This window comes from Cnephaeus nilssonii (genome assembly GCF_951640355.1).
Source record: "Cnephaeus nilssonii genome assembly, chromosome: X".
Classification (NCBI taxonomy): Eukaryota; Metazoa; Chordata; class Mammalia; order Chiroptera; family Vespertilionidae; genus Cnephaeus; species Cnephaeus nilssonii.
Genome location: NC_137071.1, coordinates 115,286,083 through 115,307,366, shown reverse-complemented (window position 1 = coordinate 115,307,366; position 21,284 = coordinate 115,286,083). Strand labels below are relative to the sequence as shown.

Below are 21,284 nucleotides of genomic sequence, written 5' to 3'. Positions count from 1 at the left end.
GATAATGGTAAAATCAATAATGATATTTAACATCCTATATAATAAAAGGGTAATGTGCAAATTGACCCTAACGGCGGAACCACCGCGAACGACCGGTCACTATGACGCGCACTGACCACCAGGGGTCAGACGCTCAATGCAGGAGTTGCTCCCTGGTGGTCAGTGCACTCCCACAGGGGGAGCTCCGCTCGGCCACAAGCCGGGCTGACAGCTGTGAGCACAGCAGCGGTGGCAGGAGCCTCTCCGGGCTCCTTGGCAGTGCTAAGGATGTCTGACTGCAGTTTAGGCCCAATCCTGTGAGGAGTGAGCCTAAGCCGCAGTTGGACATCTCCCAAGGGGTCCCGGACTGTGAGAGGGTGCAGGCCGGGCTGAGGGACCCACCTGAGTGCACGAATTTTCATGCACTGGGCCTCTAGTTTATAATATAAATATTATGTTTTTGGCATTATACCAAGTGCTTTAGTTTTTTTCTTTTTAATTCTATTTGTTTATTCTTAAAGCCGTATCTCCAGTTTGTGGGGAAAAATATGCCAACATGCCCAGACAGCGTGGCTCAATGATTGAGCATTGACCTATGAACCAGGAGGTCACAAGTTTGTTTGTTGTTGTTGTTTTTTAGATATTTTTTAATTGATTTTTTACAGAGAGGAAAGGAGAGGGATAGAGAGTTAGAAACATCGATGAGAGAGAAACATCAATCACCTGCCTCCTGCACACCCCCTACTGGGGATGTGCCTGCAACCAAGGTACATGCCCTTGACCAGAATCGAACCTGGGACCCTTCAGTCCGCAGGCCGATGCTCTATCCACTAAGCCAAACCAGTTAGGGTAGGAGATCACAAGTTTTATTCCCGGTCATGGCACGTGCCCGGGTTGTGGGCTCAATACCCAGTGGGGGGCATGCAGGAGGCAACCAATCAGTGATTCTCTCTCATCATTGATGTTTCTATCTCTCTCTCCCTCTCCCTTCCTCTATTAAATCAATAAAAATAAAAATATGCCAACATAAGTTTTTTAGGCTCTGAGTTTATGTTGATGATGATGGTTGGTCTGTCATTGTGCAGGGAGTTGGGAGAAAGGATCCCTTAGTTGTATTAAAACCCCTGCCTTAAGAAGACACTTGGAAGATAGTAAAATGTCTCACAGTGATCTGCAGAGTCAACAAAATTAATGACTTCTAATATATTCCTAGGGATAAAAACATCAAGTGCTTTAGTTTTATCATTTCACTTAATTCCCGATGTGATAGGTACTGTTTTAGGCCCATTTTATAGTTGATGAAATTGAGGCCTTAAAAGTTTAAGTAATTTGCTCAAGGAAACATGCCTAAAGTGGCAGAGGTCTGAAAAATCCATGATCATAGCTATTGTACTGTACTACCTTACTATCATGATCAATTTATATGCCTTTGTTTTACCCTATAAAAAAGCATGGTAATGAAATGAATAAATTTATAACCTAAACAAATTTCACAGTATACAGTATAATTGTTGATGCAAGAGTGGCCATTATAACAAATTTAAATAGAAACATAGGTTTGAACACAGTATAAAACTAATAATCAAGAGCTTGATTTTACCTGGATTTGTTTACACCAGGGGTTAAGTCTTAGAGCTCAAACATTATTTCTCTATATAGTAACAGTTAATAGAAGATAACCCATAAGATAAGAGTTTGTCTTATAATTGAACAAGAATATTTTAAAGGACATCTAATGTATTTAAACTTTTCAAATTACTCTTTGTATTGAATGATTCCATATTAAAGTCATGCTTATATTACAGTACTTTTTCATCCCCCTCCTCCATTCCTTCAGCATTATTTCTCATTATAGGTTATTAAAAACCATATAAACACATGTTTAGTTATCCTGAAATATCTGAGATAAAAGACACATTTTTATATGGTAAGGTAATATTATCCACATTTAATAGTAGAATTATTTAAATAAATTCAGATTGTATGGTGAAAATATAAAAGACTTAATCATAAACATGAATAGAGGCTATGATCTTATATCATTGACATTATCAGTGGCTTCTCTACAAAATACATGTTTATTTACTGATCATTCCCTATTCTATAAGTCCTTTAAACATTGATTCTGTGAACATTTTTATTGTTCAAATTTTGAAAAAAAATCAGAATCAACCAAATTTAGTTTATTATTTATAACTAGCGGACCGGTGCACAAAATCTGTGCATGGGTAGGGTCCCTAGGCCTGGCCAGCGATCAGGGCTGATCTGTGGGGTGACTGGTGGGGCAATCTGGGGGCCCCACTGGCACCTGCCTTGGCTGGCCTGGTGCCACCTGTTCCCCAGCCCCGGCCCCTGCCACCACCACAGGTCACCTCCCTCTGTGGGGTGCCCGGCAGGGCAATCGGGGGGCCCCCTCTGGTACCCGCCTTGCAGGGGACTGGCAGGGCAATCAGGGGCTGGCGCTGCCTGCTCAATGGCTGGCCCGCCCCCCCACTGCTGCCTGCTCGCTGGCCGGCCCCGCCCCCCACCACTGCCACAGGTCGCCTCCCTCTGTGGGGCGACCGATGGGGTGATCAGAGGGCCCCCCACTGGCACCCGCCTTGACTGGTCTGGGGCCTGCAGGCTGGGGGCAGCTCCTGCATTGAGCATTTGCCCCCTGGTGGTCAGTGCGCATCATAGCAACCGCTCGTTCACCTGTCGTTCCGCCATTCGGTTGATTTGCATATTAGGCTTTTATTATATAGGATTATAGGAAAACCTAAATAACTTTTTGTCTACCTCTCAGAATCATATTCATTGTATATTCCTGGGTCATTCTGCTTCAATTAGGAAATTGGGTTAAACCTGAAAAGAAGTTATTAGTGACATACCTGGGTAGAACTTTTTTTCCTACCATGATATTCTATTCATTCTAGGAATAGTGCTTCTACAAAATACATGTTTCTTAAGTTAATTTACATTTTAGACTGCAGAACCACTGGATCAAGGAAATTAATGTTCAGTCAAAACAAAATGCCATCCGGAAAAATCAATACCATTTGCTATCAAGTGAGGTTGACTTTAATCAGGGTGACTGAAGAAACAATTATTTTTCTTAAAAGTAAAAAGTGTCTCACAACTGTTTTCCTCTTTACTTTCCCAAACACAGTAACCACACAGATTTGCAGCCATTTACCTTGTAGAAATAAGAATACATCTTAAAGTCCCAGTTACAACTCTGAATTCTTGGAAAGAAATTATGCACTGGATTTTCTGATAGCTTCCAAATAACTACTACTTTAATGAAATTGCTACCTGAAAATTTAATAGCACTATTATTGTTTAACTATAATTTAAGAAGCTATCGTAGATTGGTCCTTATGACTTCTAATGAGAAAACCATAACAAACCTTTTAATTGAAGGGAAAATTGTTAACTACAGTAATTGCAATCAATAAGATTGTGTTAGTAGCATAAATATTTCTTCTCAAATAGCATTCCATACTCTCCTTAGCAGTATTTAAGGTTTGAACGTGTAAAAAAAACTAATTAGAAATCCATTCGTTATTTATAATACTAAGCCTAGGTTCAAATTTGTAGGACCCAGAATTGACAGAACCACCACCGCCCAAGCAAAACAAGACTTTGATTAAGAAGAAAAGTGAGACATGGGAAAAAGGGCTTACCAATCACATAGGCCAGTAACAAGGCCAAAGTCACGGTGATTGCAGTGGCGCTCAAGGCCGTGCACTTCCAATTGCAGCACCTATAAGGTTTGTTAAAGGTAAAGGCAGGTCTGGAGAAGGTGCTTCGAGGAAGTGGCCTGGGAGGCGGCGAGTACACAGTATTGGACGTCAGAGGGTAGTTCTGACTGGTTGCACTGAAGATAGCGGAGGAACCAGATCCATGTTTAAACAGGAAATGTCTGTGATAAGGAAACAAAAATTTGGGCTTTTAGCAATGCAACTGCTACAAAAACAGAATCTCCACTAATTTCAAACCATCAGGGGAACTGGGAGGGGCTCAATACAATTTTAATGTACCTAAGATTTAGTTCCAAATTGCCCTTGGTGTCTCCTTCTTGTTTTCTGATTTTAGACCTTTAAGAAGCAGAAAGAAGTTCTCTGTTCCCTGCCTTTCTGTCGAGTGAATTTCTCACACTCTGAGTGCTAATCTCCCACATTTGATGTTATTTCCTATACTGTTCCCTTTCATTAACTATGATACTCAAGAGTAGATTCAAAAACAGAAGCATCATCAGGCATTTGGTAATTTGAATGACCTAGAAACCAATATTTTATTTAGAGATTAGCTTTCACAGATATATTTTCACCCAATATTTTATTATAAAAATTGTCAAACATACAGACATGAAAATATTTTATATAATGAATAAACATACACTCACCAACTAGATTCTACAGTTAACATTGGACTCTACTCATTTTATCAGATATTTACCTTTCTCTCCACTTCTATTTTCATCCATCAGTCCATCTTAGTTTCTAAGCATTTCAGAGTAAGTTGCATACATCAGTATACTTCTTTTCACATATTTCAACTTGCATATTATTATCTAGATTTTAATATTTTATAGATTTTAATATAGAATTTATACATGACAAGTTTGGCTTTTTTAGATTTCACATATAAGTGATATCATATACCATTTGTCTTTCTCTTTCTAATTTATCTCACTTAGCATAATGTCCTCAAGGTCCATCCATGAATTTGTAAAAACAGACAGTAGAATGGTTACTGGGGCACGGGGTGAGGGAATAAGAGAGACGTTTAAGGGTACAAATTTTCAACTAGTAGATAAATAAGTCCTGGAGATCTGATGTACAGTACAGTGAACACAGACAACAATATTGTATTATAGACATCAAACTTATTAAGAGATTACATCTTAATTATTCTCGTCACAAAAAAAGAAATAATTCTGTGAAATAACTGAGGTGTTAGCTAACATTATAATGGCAATCACATTGCAATATGTAAATGTATCAAATCAATGTGTTGCACACCTTAAACTTAGACAACATTATATGTAAATACTATATTTCAATTAAAATTATTCAGTACGAAATGCATAAATTTTAAATGCACATTTACTGAGATTTAACAAATACAATAACCTGTGCAACCCAAACTCCTATCAAGAGACAGAACATATCCATCACCCAGGACATTTCCTCCTACCTTCCTAAGTAAATCCCTGTCATCATCCCCCAGAGGCAGCCACTATTTTGCAATATTTTCTTCCATACATTAATTTTGCCTGTCCTATAATTTCACTTTACTCTCATGTTTTAATTACTACAGGATAATTATTCACTGCTCATGACTATTGTAACATGGATATTTCATAAATAGTAGCGATTTATTCACATGGAAGAAGTTGCCAAAAACAAATAAGCGAAAGCATATTTTTTGGGGAGGGGGCATATACTTTCCACTTGTGGAGTGCTAACTGTCATGAGCTGTGTTAACACTCTATCTCGGTCTTCACTCTTATGAAATAGGCTACATTATCCTCATTGCACATTAAAGGAAATAGAGGCCTAAAGAGGTTAATGACTTCCCTAAATAAATCTAGCAAGTGAATGACAGTGAGAATAGGAACCCAGGTCATTCTGGCTCCAAAACCCTTACTCTTAATCACTCTACTGAGCCACCTGGGGCAGAAAAATGCACTGCTAAAGCAAGCACATTACAGTGCCACATGTTAAAGTACTACCACACAAAACCTTTCCACTAGCAAAAAGCCAACATCACCTTGTACATGTGCTATATGCCTCAAAGCATAAATCATCCTATCTAATAATAGACAAATATGCAAATTGACCATACCTCCAACAAGCCACGCCCACCATCCAATCAGAGCGAGTATGCAAATTAACCCAAACCAAGATGGCTACAGCCACAGAGAGCAAGGTTTCCTAGGTAACAGAGGAAGCCAAGCTTTCCACCTGCCATTGCCAGGCCTAAGCCTCCACTCAAGCTACAAAGTTTCAATTATAGAAGGTAAACAAATTCAAACAAATGGCAGCAGAATGGAGCTTGAGAGAGCAGGCCAGGGTTGCCGCCGGCAACAGGGGAAGCAAAGCTTTCCACACACCCTGGCTGCGCCCACCCGCTTAAGCTACAAAGTTTCAATTATAACCCCAACACAAATGGATGCCGGCCTCGGAGGGAGCCCCAGGCTTGGCTCCACTCCAGGCTACGAAGTTTCAATTGTAGAAGGAAAATAAATTCCAGATACCAGGGCCTCCGCTTGCGTGGCCAGGGGGTGTGGCCCGCCTGCAAACCACCACAAGCCTCTTGCTCAGGCCGCCCCACACCCCAAGGGAAACCCCACCTGATCCGGGACGCCCTTCAGGGCAAACCAGCTGGCCCCCACCCCTGTACCAGGCCTCTATCCTATCTAATAAAAGAGTACTATGCAGATTGATCATCACTGCAACACACAATATAGCTGCCCTCATGTGGTCAAAGATCCTGCCCCCATATGGACACAAGATGGCCACCACAAGATGGCCAGCAGGATAGGGCAGTTGGGAGGCACCCGGCCTGCAAGGGAGGGCAGTTGAGAAGGACCAGGCCTGCAAGGGAGGGCAGTTGGAGGTGATCAACCCTGAAGGAGAGGGCAGTTAGGGGTAACCAGGCTGGCAGAGGAGGGAAGTTGGGGGCAAACAGGCTGGCAGCAGAGTGGTTAGGGGGTGATCAGGCTGGCAGGCAGAAGCGGTTAAGGGCAATCAGGAAGGCAAGCAGGCAAGCAGTTGGGAGCCAACAGTCCTGGATTGTGAGAGGGATGGACATCCCTTGAGGGGTCCCAGATTGGAGAGGGTACAGGCTGGGCTGAGGGACAAAGCCCCTCTGTGCACGAATTTCATGCACCGGGCCTCTAGTCAATAATATTTAAAGACTGATTTCTAGCCTCCATGTCTCCATTTTTAAAGAGCAATAAATATATACTAGTGGCCTGGTGCATGAAATTCGTGCATGGGGTGGGGTGGTGTTCATCAGCCTGGCCTGCACCCTCTCCAATTTGGGACCCCTTGAAGGATGTCCTACTGCCAGTTTACAGAGATCAGTCCTAAACTGGCAGTCAGACATCCCTCTCCCAATCCAGGACTGCTGGCTCCTAACCACTCACCTGCCTGCCTGCCTGCCTGATTGCCCCTAACCACTCTGCCTGCCAGCCTGCTCACCCCCAACTGCCCCCTGCCGCCGGCCTACTCGCCCCCAAATGCCCGCCTGTCAGCCTGATCACTCCCAACTGCCCCCCGTGCCAGTGTGCTTGCCCCCAACTGCCTCCCCTGCCAGCCTGCTCACCCCCAACTGCACCCCCTGCTGGCCTGCTCACCCCCACCTTCCCTTCCCACTGGCCTGCTTGCCCCCAACTGCCCCCCTGCTGGCCTGCTCACTCCAAACTGCCCCCCCCGCTGTCCTGATCACCTCCAACTGACCCCCACTGATGGCCTGCTTGCCCCCAACTGGCCCCCCTGCTAGTCTGCTTACACCCAATGGCCCTGCCCCCCACCAGCCTGATCACCCATAACTGTTGTCCCATCCTAGCCTGATTACCCACAACTGCCCTCCCCTCTTGGCCTCCAACCGCCTCTACCTCGGCCCCGTCAACATGGCTTTGTCCAGAAGAATGTCCAGAAGGTCTCCTAGAAGGTCTCCCAGTCTAATTAGCATATTACCCTTTTATTAGTATAGATAGAGGCCTGGTGCATGGGTGGGGGCCGGCTGGTTGGCCCTGAAGGGTGTCCCGGATTAGGGTGGGGGTTCCCTTGGGGCATGGAGTGGTCTGGGTGAGGGGCCTGTGGTGGTTTGCAGGCCGGCCACACCCCCATGGGGTGAGGGTCCTTGCTGGGGGGGGCGTGGCCAGCCTGGGTGAGGGGCTGAGGGCTGTTTGCAGGTTGGTCATGCCCCCCAGCGACCCAAGCTCCCAGCCCCTCCTTTTTGTTTTTTTCAGTGTCTCCTTGAGCAGAGGCCAGGGCTGGCTGGAAGCAGGTATCTGGATTTATTTATCTTCTATAATTGAAACTTTGTAGCCTTGAACGGAGGCCAGGGCCAGCCAGGGCGGGTGGGAAGCTTGGCTTCCTCCATCACCAGGGGCAACCCAAGCCTCCTGCTCACTCCAGCTCCATGGCCACCACCATCTTTGTTGGGTTAATTTGAATACTCACTCTGATTGGCTGGCTGGTGGGCGTAGCAGAGGTACAGTCAATTTGCATGTTTCTCTTTTATTAGATAGGATATATATATCCTATGTAATGAAGAGCTAATATGCAAATGGTCATCACGCCGTAACGGCTCAGACACTCAACACTGGGGAGAGAGGAATGGGGAACAGCCAGGCACAAATGAGCTCATGAGAGAGTAATGGAGACCAGCCAGGCAGCAGCCTGGGATAGGAACAAGCTTCCCACCCCACATTCCTGAGTGCCAGCTGGGGCTGCGGCCAGGGAGAGGGACAAGCTGCACACCTCGCAGTCCTGGGCGTCAATTGCTGCACCTGCACCTGCAGCCAAGGAGAGGGACTTGACACCTGCCCCATGGTACTGGGTGCCACTGGCTGCACCTGCAGCTGCAACCCGGGTGAAGCCATCCATCCACGGTCCCCTGAAGCTGCAGCCGGCCCAGGCAAAGCCGGCCCGGGTCCTGGGTGACTGCAGCAGGCCAGAGGGAGGGAATCCCGGGTCCCGGGTGCCAGCGACTGGCCAGAGGATGGAATCCTGGGACCCAGGTGTGGGGCGAGGCAAAGGCGGTTAGGGCAATCAGGCCAGCAGGGGAGCAGTTAGGGACGATCAGGCAGGCAGGCAGGCAGGCAAGTGGTTAGAAGCCAGTGGTCCCCGATTGCAAGAGTCAGTCGGACATCCCCCAAGGGGTCCCAAATTGGAGAGTGTGCAGGCCGGGCTGAGGGACTCCCCCACACATGCACAAATTTCGTGCACCGGGCCTCTAGTTTATTTATTTATTTATTTATTTATTTATTTATTTATATGAACTTTCTATGTGCCAGTTAATGAAAAATATCCACATTGGAGAATTTTGCTTTAGGGCTGGGTTGCTGAGGGGAGTCCAAAGTCACAAGCCTTTATGGAGGGTAACTTGGCATTATACATCATAAGTTCTCAAATATGCATATTCTTTGGCCCAATAATTATGCCCATATAAATTTATCCTCAGGAATGATATGTATGACAATGCATATAAGAATTCACTCATTGAACTCTGGAGACTGAGAGTTCGCTGTTATGGTGTGTGCTGACCACCAGGGGGCAGTGTAGAACATGGTGGGCAACCAGCAGTGGTGGTGGGGTGCTGAGGGAGTGAGGAAAGGAGGAGGCAGGGAGGTGGGGCACATGGGTGGTGAGGGAAGGAGGAGGCAGGGGCAGGGAGGTGGGGAACCTGATCGACCCTGATTGCCAGCCAGGCCTAGGAACCCTACCCATGCACAAATTTTGTGCACTGGGCCTCTAGTTCTTTTATAAACACATAGTAGAATACTATGCAGCATTACAAATTGTATTGTAAAAGTATATCTATTCACTAGAAAAAATAATTACAGGTATCACCAAGTGGAAAAAGGTAGGTTTTAATACAGTTTTGGCAATCATGAGAGAGAAACATATATAAAAGCCTAAGCGACCATTATGACTGGTCGACTGAATGACGGGTTGACCAGTGGATATGATGCACACTAACCACCAGGGGGAAGACACTCAACACAGGAGCTGCCCCTTGGAAGTTAGTGCGCTACCACAGCCAACCTCCTGGAGCCAGCCAAACTCCCACAGTCCCTCCCTCGACCCCCTGGCCCCAATCAGCCCTGATTGCTGGCCAAGCCGAGGAACCCCACCCGTGCACTAATTCATGCACCAGGCCTGTAGTAGGATATAAATTTTAAACATTACAAACTGTATATATATATTTATTCATGGAAAAATAATAATTTGTGTTCCCTTTGCATAATAAGGGTATTTTAAAAAGTTTCATGCCTTGATCTTATATTGCTTTTGGAACTAGTATCAAAGAGATTGTGGGTAGGGTAAGTGAAAAAAATTGCACTGACTAACATCTACCATATGCATAGTTGGTCCTATTTATGTGAACATGATTTATTGAGCACCTAAGAAGTCCAGGCATCAAAGTAAGTACTTTATATGCATTATTTGGATCCTCATACATCTGTAAGGTTGATACTATTATTCTAATATTACAGATGATGAAACAGAAGCCAAACGAGGTTTAGTAGTAGAGTGGTAGTTGTACTTATCATAATGATAATAAGAAGTTAACATTCGTTAAATGCTTATTTGTGCCAGGCATTGTTCTAAATACTTCAGAGTATTTTATTTAATCTTCACAACAACCCTATTACCTAAGTACTGCCAGATAGATAAGAAAACTGATGCACAGAGAGGTTAAGTAACTTGTCCATGGTCTCAAAGCTAGTAACTGGTGAAGCTGAGTTTCAAACCCAAGAAGTTTGGCTACAGAGCCACCCTCTTACCCACTACACTACAGTACACTATACTAGGGTTATGCAGCTAGTGAACATATTAAGATTTGAATCCAGGCCTGTAAAGGCACAGAAGAAGCATGCTTGCTATTGATTTTGGCATATGGATAATACTGGATTGAGCCATGCTATTAGCCTGTTCCTTTGGGACCAATGACAAAATAATGAGAATCAGAGTTGGAAGGAATCTCAGAAATCAGTAGCCCAACACCTCATTTTGCAGTTAGGTAAACCAAAGCCCAGAGAATAAAAGTGAATTACGTAAAGGTAACATAGGTAGTCTAAAGACATGAATGAACTTGGGATCGGGTTGCTTTCCAGATGGTGTATTTCCATTGGCCCACACTACCTGCCAACCACAGTCCCCACTGGATGAGCACCAGGTTCTAATCTCCTGGGTTAATTGAATCAGGTTAAACAAATACAATCTATTCTATCAGTACTACAGGATACATATCTATTCTTCTTCATGTCACATGCTTTTATAGTACCTTTTAAATATCATCTTAACTATTTTGGATGAATGGGGAAGCATTACAAAGAAGCTATTCTTTCATTGTTAAGAACCTAAAGGAGTCACTGCTGCTTACAAAGGCACTCAAATTTATCCCCAGAATGGAGAAACATAATATAGTAGAAATAAGAATACATATATTTTATTGAAAAAGTGACATAGTATTATGCTCCTTCCATCTGAATGCACTTTCTTTTTAGGCCCTGAAATCATTGTCCCCATGTCACAAGGAAATGGATTTCTTCTTTAATGTCTGGTTAGCTCCCCCAGCCTGTGTTTTCCCCTTTGGCCATCTAATTGACTAGTGAGTCAAAAGTGCAGCATTTTGCAGACAGCAGAGTGGGGTTGTTTCCCCATCTCCCCATCCCTGCCCTGTGGTTACTCTGGAGTTTACAAATATCACGTATAAAAGATCCTGTACAGCAATACTCTGATATGTTCCTATCGGATAAAAGAGAAGCCCAGCAGTATGGAGATCTTTTATTCAATGTTTGAAGATATAATCTTCGATCCTTTGCATATTTAAGAAGGAAAACAATTGGATTTTTGAGACATCGTAAGTGGCCCAATATGTTGGTTATTGATTTGGTTTGGTAGATCATTAAGAAGCAGAAAAAGGACCAAAAGAAAAGACAGCATTGTTGGCTATTATGATGGCAATTACAAGCAATAATCGATATCCCTGAGCACTGTAATTTCATCTTGATATACACCAAAGGATTTCCAAATGCAGTTTCATAAGTAAAATATTACAGTATAATGAATAAATTCAACAGTTGGCAGCAGAGCAACATTTAAACTAATTCATATTTGAATGGAATCCAAATCACTGTCCTCAGTGAGGGGAGATAATAAAATGAGTTCATATACTAAAATTCCTGTTTTCTTATTAACAAGCTCAGATTAAGATTCTATGCTGAAGGAGATCTCTCTAATGTGCATCGTGCAAAACAGCAATGCAAATGCTCCGCATTGTCTTAGGCTTTGCAGTACATTGTTGGAAAGTGAAGTTACTGCTTAAATGTGTTTTCATAGTCCCTGAAAAAAGTAGCCGCATAAAGACAAATGCACAGTGCTAGACTTCAGCTATGTGCTCATAAAATCAGATCATCTGTCTAAGCACATTGCTTTTCCCTGGGGACCTGAGGATATACTAAAATGTTGCTATCAATTTCATACAATTGGTTTTTTTTCCACAGAGCAAATGATAAAAATGCAGTTCAAGAGTTTATGTGTAAGTAGTACTCTCCTTTGCATCTGTTTTAATATTCAAGTTCAAATTTAAAAAGGAAAAGCAAGATATTGCCAAAGGAAATGGGCATATAAGGAAATTGAAAAAAAATATCTTCAAGACTGATGAGACCCAGTGGTGGTAAATGGGAATATAATAAATGCTCCTGTAAGGATTTTAAAATCATCTATAAAAAAAGGGAAAATATACTTTCTCTTTTTAAGCCCCTCACACTACATAATTCCGAGGGTTATCTATTAGCACTAAATAATGTGATATAATGTGGCACTTAAAATTCTATAGGAAACAGACAAAAATCTAAAGCTTTGTAACAACAGATTCATAAATACCCAATGGATTTTTTCTTTTACATCTTGTACATATACTTATGAGATGAATATCTAAACTTGTATTCCCTTAGCTATAAGTATCTGACTCATTTTTATACCTAGAGGAAGAAATTCAACTTACTTCCAGGTAGAAGCTGAGGTTGTTTTTAAAAAAATAAAAAATAAGACTTCATTGAAAAGGCCTTGAGTCAATTATTAGGACCAAATCCCATTCAGATAGGATAGTGGAATCTAGGATTTAAATATTCTTTTTAAAAATTATAAAATGCATTTGTATTGTGATAAACCCCCACAAAAATACAATTTACCATCCTAACCATTTTGAAATGTACAGTTAAGTAGTGTTAAGTATATTACACTGTTGGAAAACAGATCTCCAGAACATTTTAAATGTGCAAATCTGAAACATTAGACTCATTACACAACAATTTTTCTTTTCCCCCTCCCCACAGTGCCTGGTAACCAACAATGCTATTTTCTGTTTCTATGAATTTGACAACTTTGGAGACCTCATGTAAGTGGAATCATACAGTACTTGTCTTTTTGTGACTGGTTTATTTCACTTAATACAATGTCCTAAAGGTTCATCCATGTGTAGCATATGACAGGATTTCCTTCCTTTCAAGGCTGAATAATATTCCATTGTCTATATACCACATTTTGTTGATCTATTCATTTGTAGGGCATTGGAGCTGCTTTAACTTCGTGGCTATCCTATAAAATAAAAGGCCAGGGACCTTAAGCATAATGACCAGAATGACTGCTTGACGAGTCGCCATGAGGAACATTGACCACCTCTCTGGTCCCTCCCCTCCCCCACCTCCCCCACCCTCCTACCCCCACCCACAGGCAAATGGGGAACCACTGGGAAGCGAGTGGGTGGCGGCGGGGTGGGATTGGGGACTGGCAAGCGGGCGGAATGGCTGACCTCTTGGTCCCTCCCCATGGCCTGCTGGCTCTGATGGATCAGCGATGGTGAACGGGGAACCAGGGTGGGTGGCGGGAGGACCAGGCTGGCTGTCAGGCTGTTGGGATCCCCAGCTCATCCCCAGCTGCTCACGGCTCAGGCCGGCGAGAAAGTTAGCGCCGGCAACTTCAACTCCATGCACATGTGCTGGGCTGGCTGCTGATGGAACGCGTTGCCTGCTCGGGGCGTTCATGCAGGCGCCACTGCTGCTGCTGCCACTGCTGCTTGGGCTTGCAGTGCTGAAGGAAGCTGCAGGGCACGCCTGCGACCTACCTGCCTCAGCGGTGGAGGTGGCATTCGGCCTGGGGACTGGCAAATGGGAAGAAGATGGCCTTGATCATAGGTTAGGCCTAGGAACCCTACCCGCACGATTTCATGCACTGGGCCTCTAGTTATAAATAATGCTGCTATGAACATGGGTGTGCAAATATCTCTTTGAGATACTGCTTTAAATTCTTTTGGATATATATATATATATATATATATATATATATATATATATATACACCCAGGAGTGGGATTGCTGGATCATATAGCTCTATTCTTAATTTTTGAGGAATCTCCATACTGTTTTCCATAGAAGTTGCATCATTTTATAATCCACCAATGATACACAAGGGTTCCAATTTCTCTATATTCTTGTTCACACATATTTTGTATCTTTGTGAGAGTAGCCATTCTAATGGGTGTGAGGTGACATCTCATTGTGGATTTGATTTACATTTCTCTGTTGATTAGTGATGTTGAGCATCTTTTCCTTTGCTTGATGGCTGTTTTTATGTCTTCTTTGGAGAAATGTGTATTCAGAGTTATTTTTTCTTATGCCTTCAGAATCACAAGAAAATAAAACAAAATGCTATGCTAGATCACCCCATTTTCATCTCTGACAAGACTACCTGGTGTTGGTTTGTGAAAAAGCATGGTGTCTGGCCAAGATATCAATCTCAACATCTCTAGTCTTTCCTTAATAGCCCATTCTTGATACTCTCTTATTGATTTTAACTGTCATTATCAGCTTGGACAACTTTCTGGGGTAACAAGTTGTACTTCTCTACTAAAAGCTACATAATAAAGAATTTTATTTTATTTGTCCCAGGGTCGTTTCTTCAAAATTTTAAGCCAACCCATCCATATATCCCCTCCAAACTTTATATGTCAAGAGTTCATTAAAAGTCTATACTCGCTCCATGTCATTTATAAATTTTTAAAAGATTTGCTATATACCTTGTCTAAGCCTTACTTTTTCTAGGATTAAACTTTAGTTCTATAATCTATTCTTAAATGGCACCACTCTATGGTCTAGATTGGTAGTCTTATGATTTTGCAAATAGTATAATTATGGGAGAGCTCTTCTTAAAATCATCCTGTGGCTTTTATTTCCCCTCCTCTTTTATTTTTATTTACTTTTAAAAGCTACTTTATTGATTTTGAGAGAGGGAGAGCGAGAAACATTGATGTGAGTGGGAACATTGATTGGCTGCCTCCTGCATACCCCCTACCAGGAATTGAGACCACCACCTAGGAATGTGCCCTGATCAGGAATCAAACCAGCAACCTTTCAGTGCACGGGACAATGCCCAACCAACAGCCACACTGGCCAGGGCATCCTCTCCTCTCTTTATCATAAATAATGTCTGCCCTCCCACTTCAACCGCCTCCAGAGTATACATTCCTTGAGGGCAGGGCCTAGGTCTTAATTTCCAAGTATGTTGCCTCATACTCCAAAGATACTCAGTGAATATATATTGATTTGTATAATGCCTTTGCTTCTTCTAAAAGATTCTTAATTCACTGTACAGAATGAATGGGACTTTGGAACTCTAAAATAAGTGTTTCACTTGTAAGTAATTATCCCTTGGTTTATCAAATGTAAAAGGAGAACTATATGTTTTCCTTTTATTTTCCAATAATTTCAAAGAAACAAAAGAATAAAAGAAATAGTTGGTTCACATTTCATCTGTTTCTGTGAAACATTTGAGTAATGAATTACTGTTAATGAAAATACTAATAATTAGAAATGATCGATGTTAATGATAATGGTAACAGCAATGACCTTTTTAAAAATATTTTATTGACTTTTACAGAGAGGAAGGGAGAGGAATAGAAAGTTAGAAACATCGATGAGAGAGAAACATCGATCAGCTGCCTCTTGCACACCCTCCACTGGGGATGTGCCCGCAACCAAGGTACATGCCCTTGACTGGAATCAAACCTAGGACCCTTCAGTCCACAGGCCGACGCTCTATCCACTGAGCCAAAACGGTTAGGGCAACAGCAATGACCTTTTATTGAGCCTCTTCTACAAGCATGTCAAACTCAAAGGCTAACACAGGACAAATAAACAAGGTTTAAGTTTATGTGGGCCACAAAAAAACAAAAGTTTCAATTTTCATAGAAACGTAGGTTTAGCCCTAACTTGTTTGGCTCAGTGGATAGAGTGTTGGCCTGCGAACTCAAGGGTCCCAGGTTCGATTCTGGTCAAGGGCATGTACCTTGGTTGCAGACACATCCCCAGTGGAGGGTGTGCAGGAGGCAGCTGATCAATGTTTCTCTTTCATTGATGTTTCTAACTCTCTATCCCTTTCCCTTCCTCTCTGTGAAAAATCAATAAAATATATTAAAAAAAGAAGAAATGTAGGTTTATTTCTATAGAGACATGCTGAATACAAAGGGCTGAAATAAATTAGTAATCATTAACATAAAATAATAGAACATTTAATAAAAATTAATATTTATTCTTGAACGTTAACTTACCAGACACTTAATAACTGCACAAATTAATAAGCGTAACACAAATAAACCTATTTTTCTTGTTCTCTGAAAGAAAAATATTTCCTATTTAAGCACACCAAACAAATCAGTCCAAGACTAATGATGTGGCAAGTGGCTGCTAAAATATACACTGCTAGTATTAGTGGTGAGAAATGGTGCGCCTGTGCATAAGGTGTGTAAGGGAAATGAATGCAACATGATTATAGTAATCAGTCATTAGTGAACATTGTAGTTCGATATTAATAGTTATGTATAACAGGATCTTGTAAAAATTAAGTTACAAAATTTTTATTAAAGCATTTCTTACATACCATTATATTGGCTGGGCTATAAAAGTATTCGTTGTGGGCCGCATGCAGCCCACAGGCCGCGAGTTTGACATGCATGCTCTACTAAGTGCCAGGTACTCTGCTAAAATATCACATGATCTCACTCATTTGTGGAATATAATGAACAACATAAACGGATGAAGAAAAACAGATCCAGAGACAGAGAAGTATCAATCAGATGCTCAAACCTCAGAGGGAAGTTAGGGGAGGGTGGGGGTAAGGGGGAGAGATCAACCAAAGGACTTGTATGCATGCATATAAGCCTAACCAATGGACACAGACACCAGGGCTGGGTGAAGGCATGCGTGTGGGGGGTTGGGGGGCAATGGAAGGATAAGGACACATATGTAATACCTTAATCAATAAAGAAAGAAAAACAATACTTTGTGTTTTCTTCCTCACCAAATCCTCACAATAACCGTATGAGGTAGACATTAGCTTGCATCTCTTTGAAAGTCATAGGCATAAGTACATTAAAGGCAAGAATCCTACCTAATAAAAGAGCAATATGCAAACTGACCCTAACTCTGCTACACCCACAAGCCACGCCCACAAGCACACGCCCATCAGCCAATCAGAGCGAGTATGCAAATTAACCCAACCAAGATGGCTACAGCCATGGAGAAAGTAGAAGGGAGGCTTGGGTTTCCAAGGTGATAGAAGAAGCCAAGCTTTCCACCTGCCCTAGCCAGCCTAAGCCTCCACTCAAGGCTACAAACTTTCAATTATAGAAGGTAAACAAATCCAAACAGAAATGCCTGCCGGCCACCAAGCGAGCAGGAGGCTTGGCTCCGCTCCAGGATACAAAGTTTCAATTGTAGAAGGTAAATAAATTCCAGATACCAGGGCCTCCGCTTGGGTTGCCAGGGGGCATGGCTGGCCTGCAAACCACCAGAGGCCCCTCGCTCAGGCCACCCCACGCCCCAAGGGAACCCCCACCCTGATCTGGGACACCATTCAGGGCAAACCAGCTGGCCCCCACCCGTGCACCAGGCCTCTATCCTATCTAATAAAAGAGTAATATGCAGATTGACCATCACTCCAACACACAATATAGCTGCCCCCATGTGGTCAAAGATCCTGCCCCCATGTGGACACAAGATGGCCACCACAAGATGACCAGCAGGGAAGGGCAGTTGGTAGGCACCAGGCCTGCAAGGGAGGGCAGTTGAGAGGGACCAGGCTTGCAAGGGAGGGCAGTTGGAGGCGATCAACCCTGCAGGGGAGGGCAGTTAGGGGTGACCAGGCCGGCAGAGGAGGGAGGTTGGGGGCAAACAGGCTGGCAGGGGAGCAGTTAGACATCAATCAGGCTGGCATGGGAGTTGTTATGGGGTGATCAAGCTGGCAGGCAGAAGCAGTTAGGGGCAATCAGGAAGGCAGGCAGGTGAGCAGTTGGGAGCCAGCAGTCCTGGATTGTGAGAGGGATGTCCGACTGCCCGTTTAGGCTCGATCCCACTGGACAGTTGGACATCCCTCGAGAGGTTCCAGATTGGAGAGGGTGCAGGCTGGGCTGAGGGACACCCCCCACCCCAGTGCACGAATTTCACGCACCAGGCCTCTAGTGTTCTATAATGCCATAAAATAAGAAATGCCGCCAAAACCGGTTTGGCTCAATGGATAGAGCGTCAGCCTGTGGACTCAAGGGTCCCGGGTTCAATTCTGGTCAAGGGCATGTACCTTGGTTGCGGGCACATCCCCACTAGGGGATGTGCAAGAGGCAGCTGATCGATGTTTCTCTCTCATCGATGTTTCTAACTCTCTATCCCTCTCTCTTCCTCTCTGTAAAAAATCAATAAAATATATTAAAAAAAAAAAGAAATGCCACTCAAATCAGTACTCTAACCTATCCAGCATAACATTTCTCTAAGGGACAACCTGGAAAAAGGCATTGATGTCCTCTGAAATATCAGCCTCAAAATCTCATGTGGCCTGAAGCAGAGTGCCCACTACTGACCAACATCTATGTTCTCCATTCTTCCTGAACATACAAATTGACTACATTTCCTAGTTATCATTTCTATTAGGTATGGTTATGTTTATGAGTTCTGGCTAAAAAAAAAAAATGTGAAGTTTGAGCAAAAGTGGTATTTGACACTTCCAGTTTTCACCCCTAAAAACTTCCCACCGAGCCCTGGCAGGTGTAGTTCAGTGGTTGAACATCGACCGACCTATAAAACAGGAGGCCATGGTTCGATTCCCCATCAGGGCACATGCCTGGGTTGCCAGCTCAATCTCCAGTAGGGGGCATGCAGGAGGCAGCCGATCAATGATTCTCTCTCATCATTGATGTTTCTATCTCTCTCTCCCTGTCCCTTCTTCTCTGAAATCAATAAAAATATATTAAAAACAAACAAAAACTTCCCATTGATTATCCTCAATCTTCTTCCTCATCCACTGCCTAAAAGAGAGCATACTTGGATATGAAGGAGCCTAGGACATTCATTCCATGGAATATTATAAAGTCATGAAAAACATTAAGAATTTTTAACCACATAAGCAAATGCTGATAATTGTCTCTAAGCACAATGCCCTGAAAAGAGCATCTTTATGCATGACTTTACCAACCCCACTCTCTAATTCTTGCAGCCACAGTTAATTGGACCAGAATTGGGTATCCAACCTCAGAGACAATCATATTACCATTCATTCTCTCATTCTCTCTCTCTCTCTCTCTCTCTCTCTCTCTCTCTCTCTCTCTCTCCCAAGAAATATAGACAAAGAAACCCAGTCAACTAGTGAAACCAAGATGCATGGTCACATTGAGCCATAGCTAGAGTTAAAGCATAATATAGGAGCAGATAAAGAAATCCCATCTAGAGTGAAACTAAGAATAGAACATATGTGCATAGAGAAGCAGAGATGAGATATCATGTGGCCCCAGGAAAAAATAGAATGATGAAGAGAGTTCAATCTCTCATTAGGCCTCTGATTGCCCTTTCTTTTGCCTGTGAGCTTATCCTATATCATTTTTACAAACATCTTTTTTACTTGATTTAATTGTAAAGCATTTCTTTTCCCATTAACCAGACACTTTCTAAGGCAATAAGCAATTTTCCATCTTGGGGAAAAAAGAAAAATTAATATATATACTAGGTGTACCGGTGAATAATGACAGATTTTGTAATCAAAGAAAACATGATAATTCAAGAGAAACATCAAAAGTGCTTTATTCAAAGTGGTGTCAATTGATAGCTACACATTTCCCCCATCTTTCAGGTAATTTGTGGATACCGTCCCAAAAGAAGTTTTCTTGTTTTGAGGCAAACCATTCAGAGACCAAATTTTCCACTTCTTCATATGTTTTGAAGTGCTGCTCAGAAAGTGCATGTGCCATCGATCGGAACAAGTGGTAATCTGAAGGAGCAAGGTCTGGTGAATACAGCGGGTGGGTTAATACTTCCCAGGCAAGATCTTTTAATGTGTCTTTAACTGGTTTTGAAGTGTGTGATGGTTCGTTATCATGAAGCAAAATTACTTTTCCCTGTCTTCTGGCACATTATGGTCATTTCAAGATCAAAGCATGGTTCAAATTGATTTTTTGTTGTTGGTAGCCATCAGTATTAACCCTTTGCACTCACTTGCTTTTTTCTCGATTCCTTTATTCTACTTGGGATTTAATTTTTTAAATACCCCAGATTTTACAAAGCGCGGCAGTAGAATAAAAAACTGGAGTTTCTTTTCATACAAACTTATTTATTTGGATTTTTTTGGAAACATTCGACATACGAGCTGCTACCGATGCTAACCGTGTCGAGTCACACTCGACATCCAAGTGCAAAAGGTTAATGGTTTCACCTGGTTTTAGAAGCTCATAATACACCACACCTTCCTGATCCCACCAAACGCAGAGCATTGTCTTCTTTCCAAAGCGATTTGGCCTTGCAGTCGACGTTGATGGTTGACCTGGATCAACCCATGATTTTGTGCATTTGGGATTCTCAAAATAAATCCACTTTTCATCGCCAGTCACAATTTGATGCAAAAAAGACGTTCTTTCGTGCCGTTGAAGCAACATTTTACTGATGACTTTTTGGTTTTCCATTTGTCTTTTGTTCAGTTGATGTGACACCCATTTTCCTTCTTTTAAAATCTTTCCCATTGCTTGTAAATGATCGGAAACGTTTAATCTTTCTGCAACGTTTGAACAACATTTAATCTTTCTGCAAGTTGTTTTTGAGTTTGACATGCATCTTCATCCAGTAATGCTTGTAATTGTTTGTCTTTAAACTTTTTCAGTTGACCTGGAAGTTCTTTTGTCTTTCACATTGAAATCATCACTTTTAAAGTGTTTAAACCAGTGTTCACAAGTATCTTGAGATGGAGCATGTTCACCATAAGCTTCCAGAAGTATATGATAACTTTTTCTTCAAAATAAAGTAATGAATTAAAACTTCCCGCAAATGCTCTTTTTTTTGGCACGAAATTCGACATTTTTAAGCGTAAAAATATCTATGATGTTAACACCTTCAGCAAATTTGACATATGAAGTTTTGAAGCTTGTTGTCAATACAACAAAATAGCATACATATCAAATCGCATATATACCAACATATGTGTAGCTCCATCTATTGAAAAACATCTGCATTATTAACTGGTACACCTAGTGTATCATAATCACAACTG

The 21,284-nt window shown here is 42.4% G+C and overlaps 1 protein-coding gene across 3 annotated transcripts in view; it reads right to left on the bottom strand.

The window, feature by feature from the left end:
* TENM1 (teneurin transmembrane protein 1) overlaps positions 1-21,284 on the bottom strand; it is a gene marked incomplete at its 5' end in the record, with an annotated part of 652,563 nt that overhangs the window by 370,005 nt on the left and 261,274 nt on the right. For all 3 annotated transcript variants that reach the window (XM_079765170.1, XM_079765171.1, XM_079765172.1), the window contains one exon: positions 3,645-3,883. In XM_079765170.1, coding sequence (XP_079621296.1) covers positions 3,645-3,883 — 239 coding nt within the window. The remainder of the gene's footprint in view (positions 1-3,644; positions 3,884-21,284) is intronic.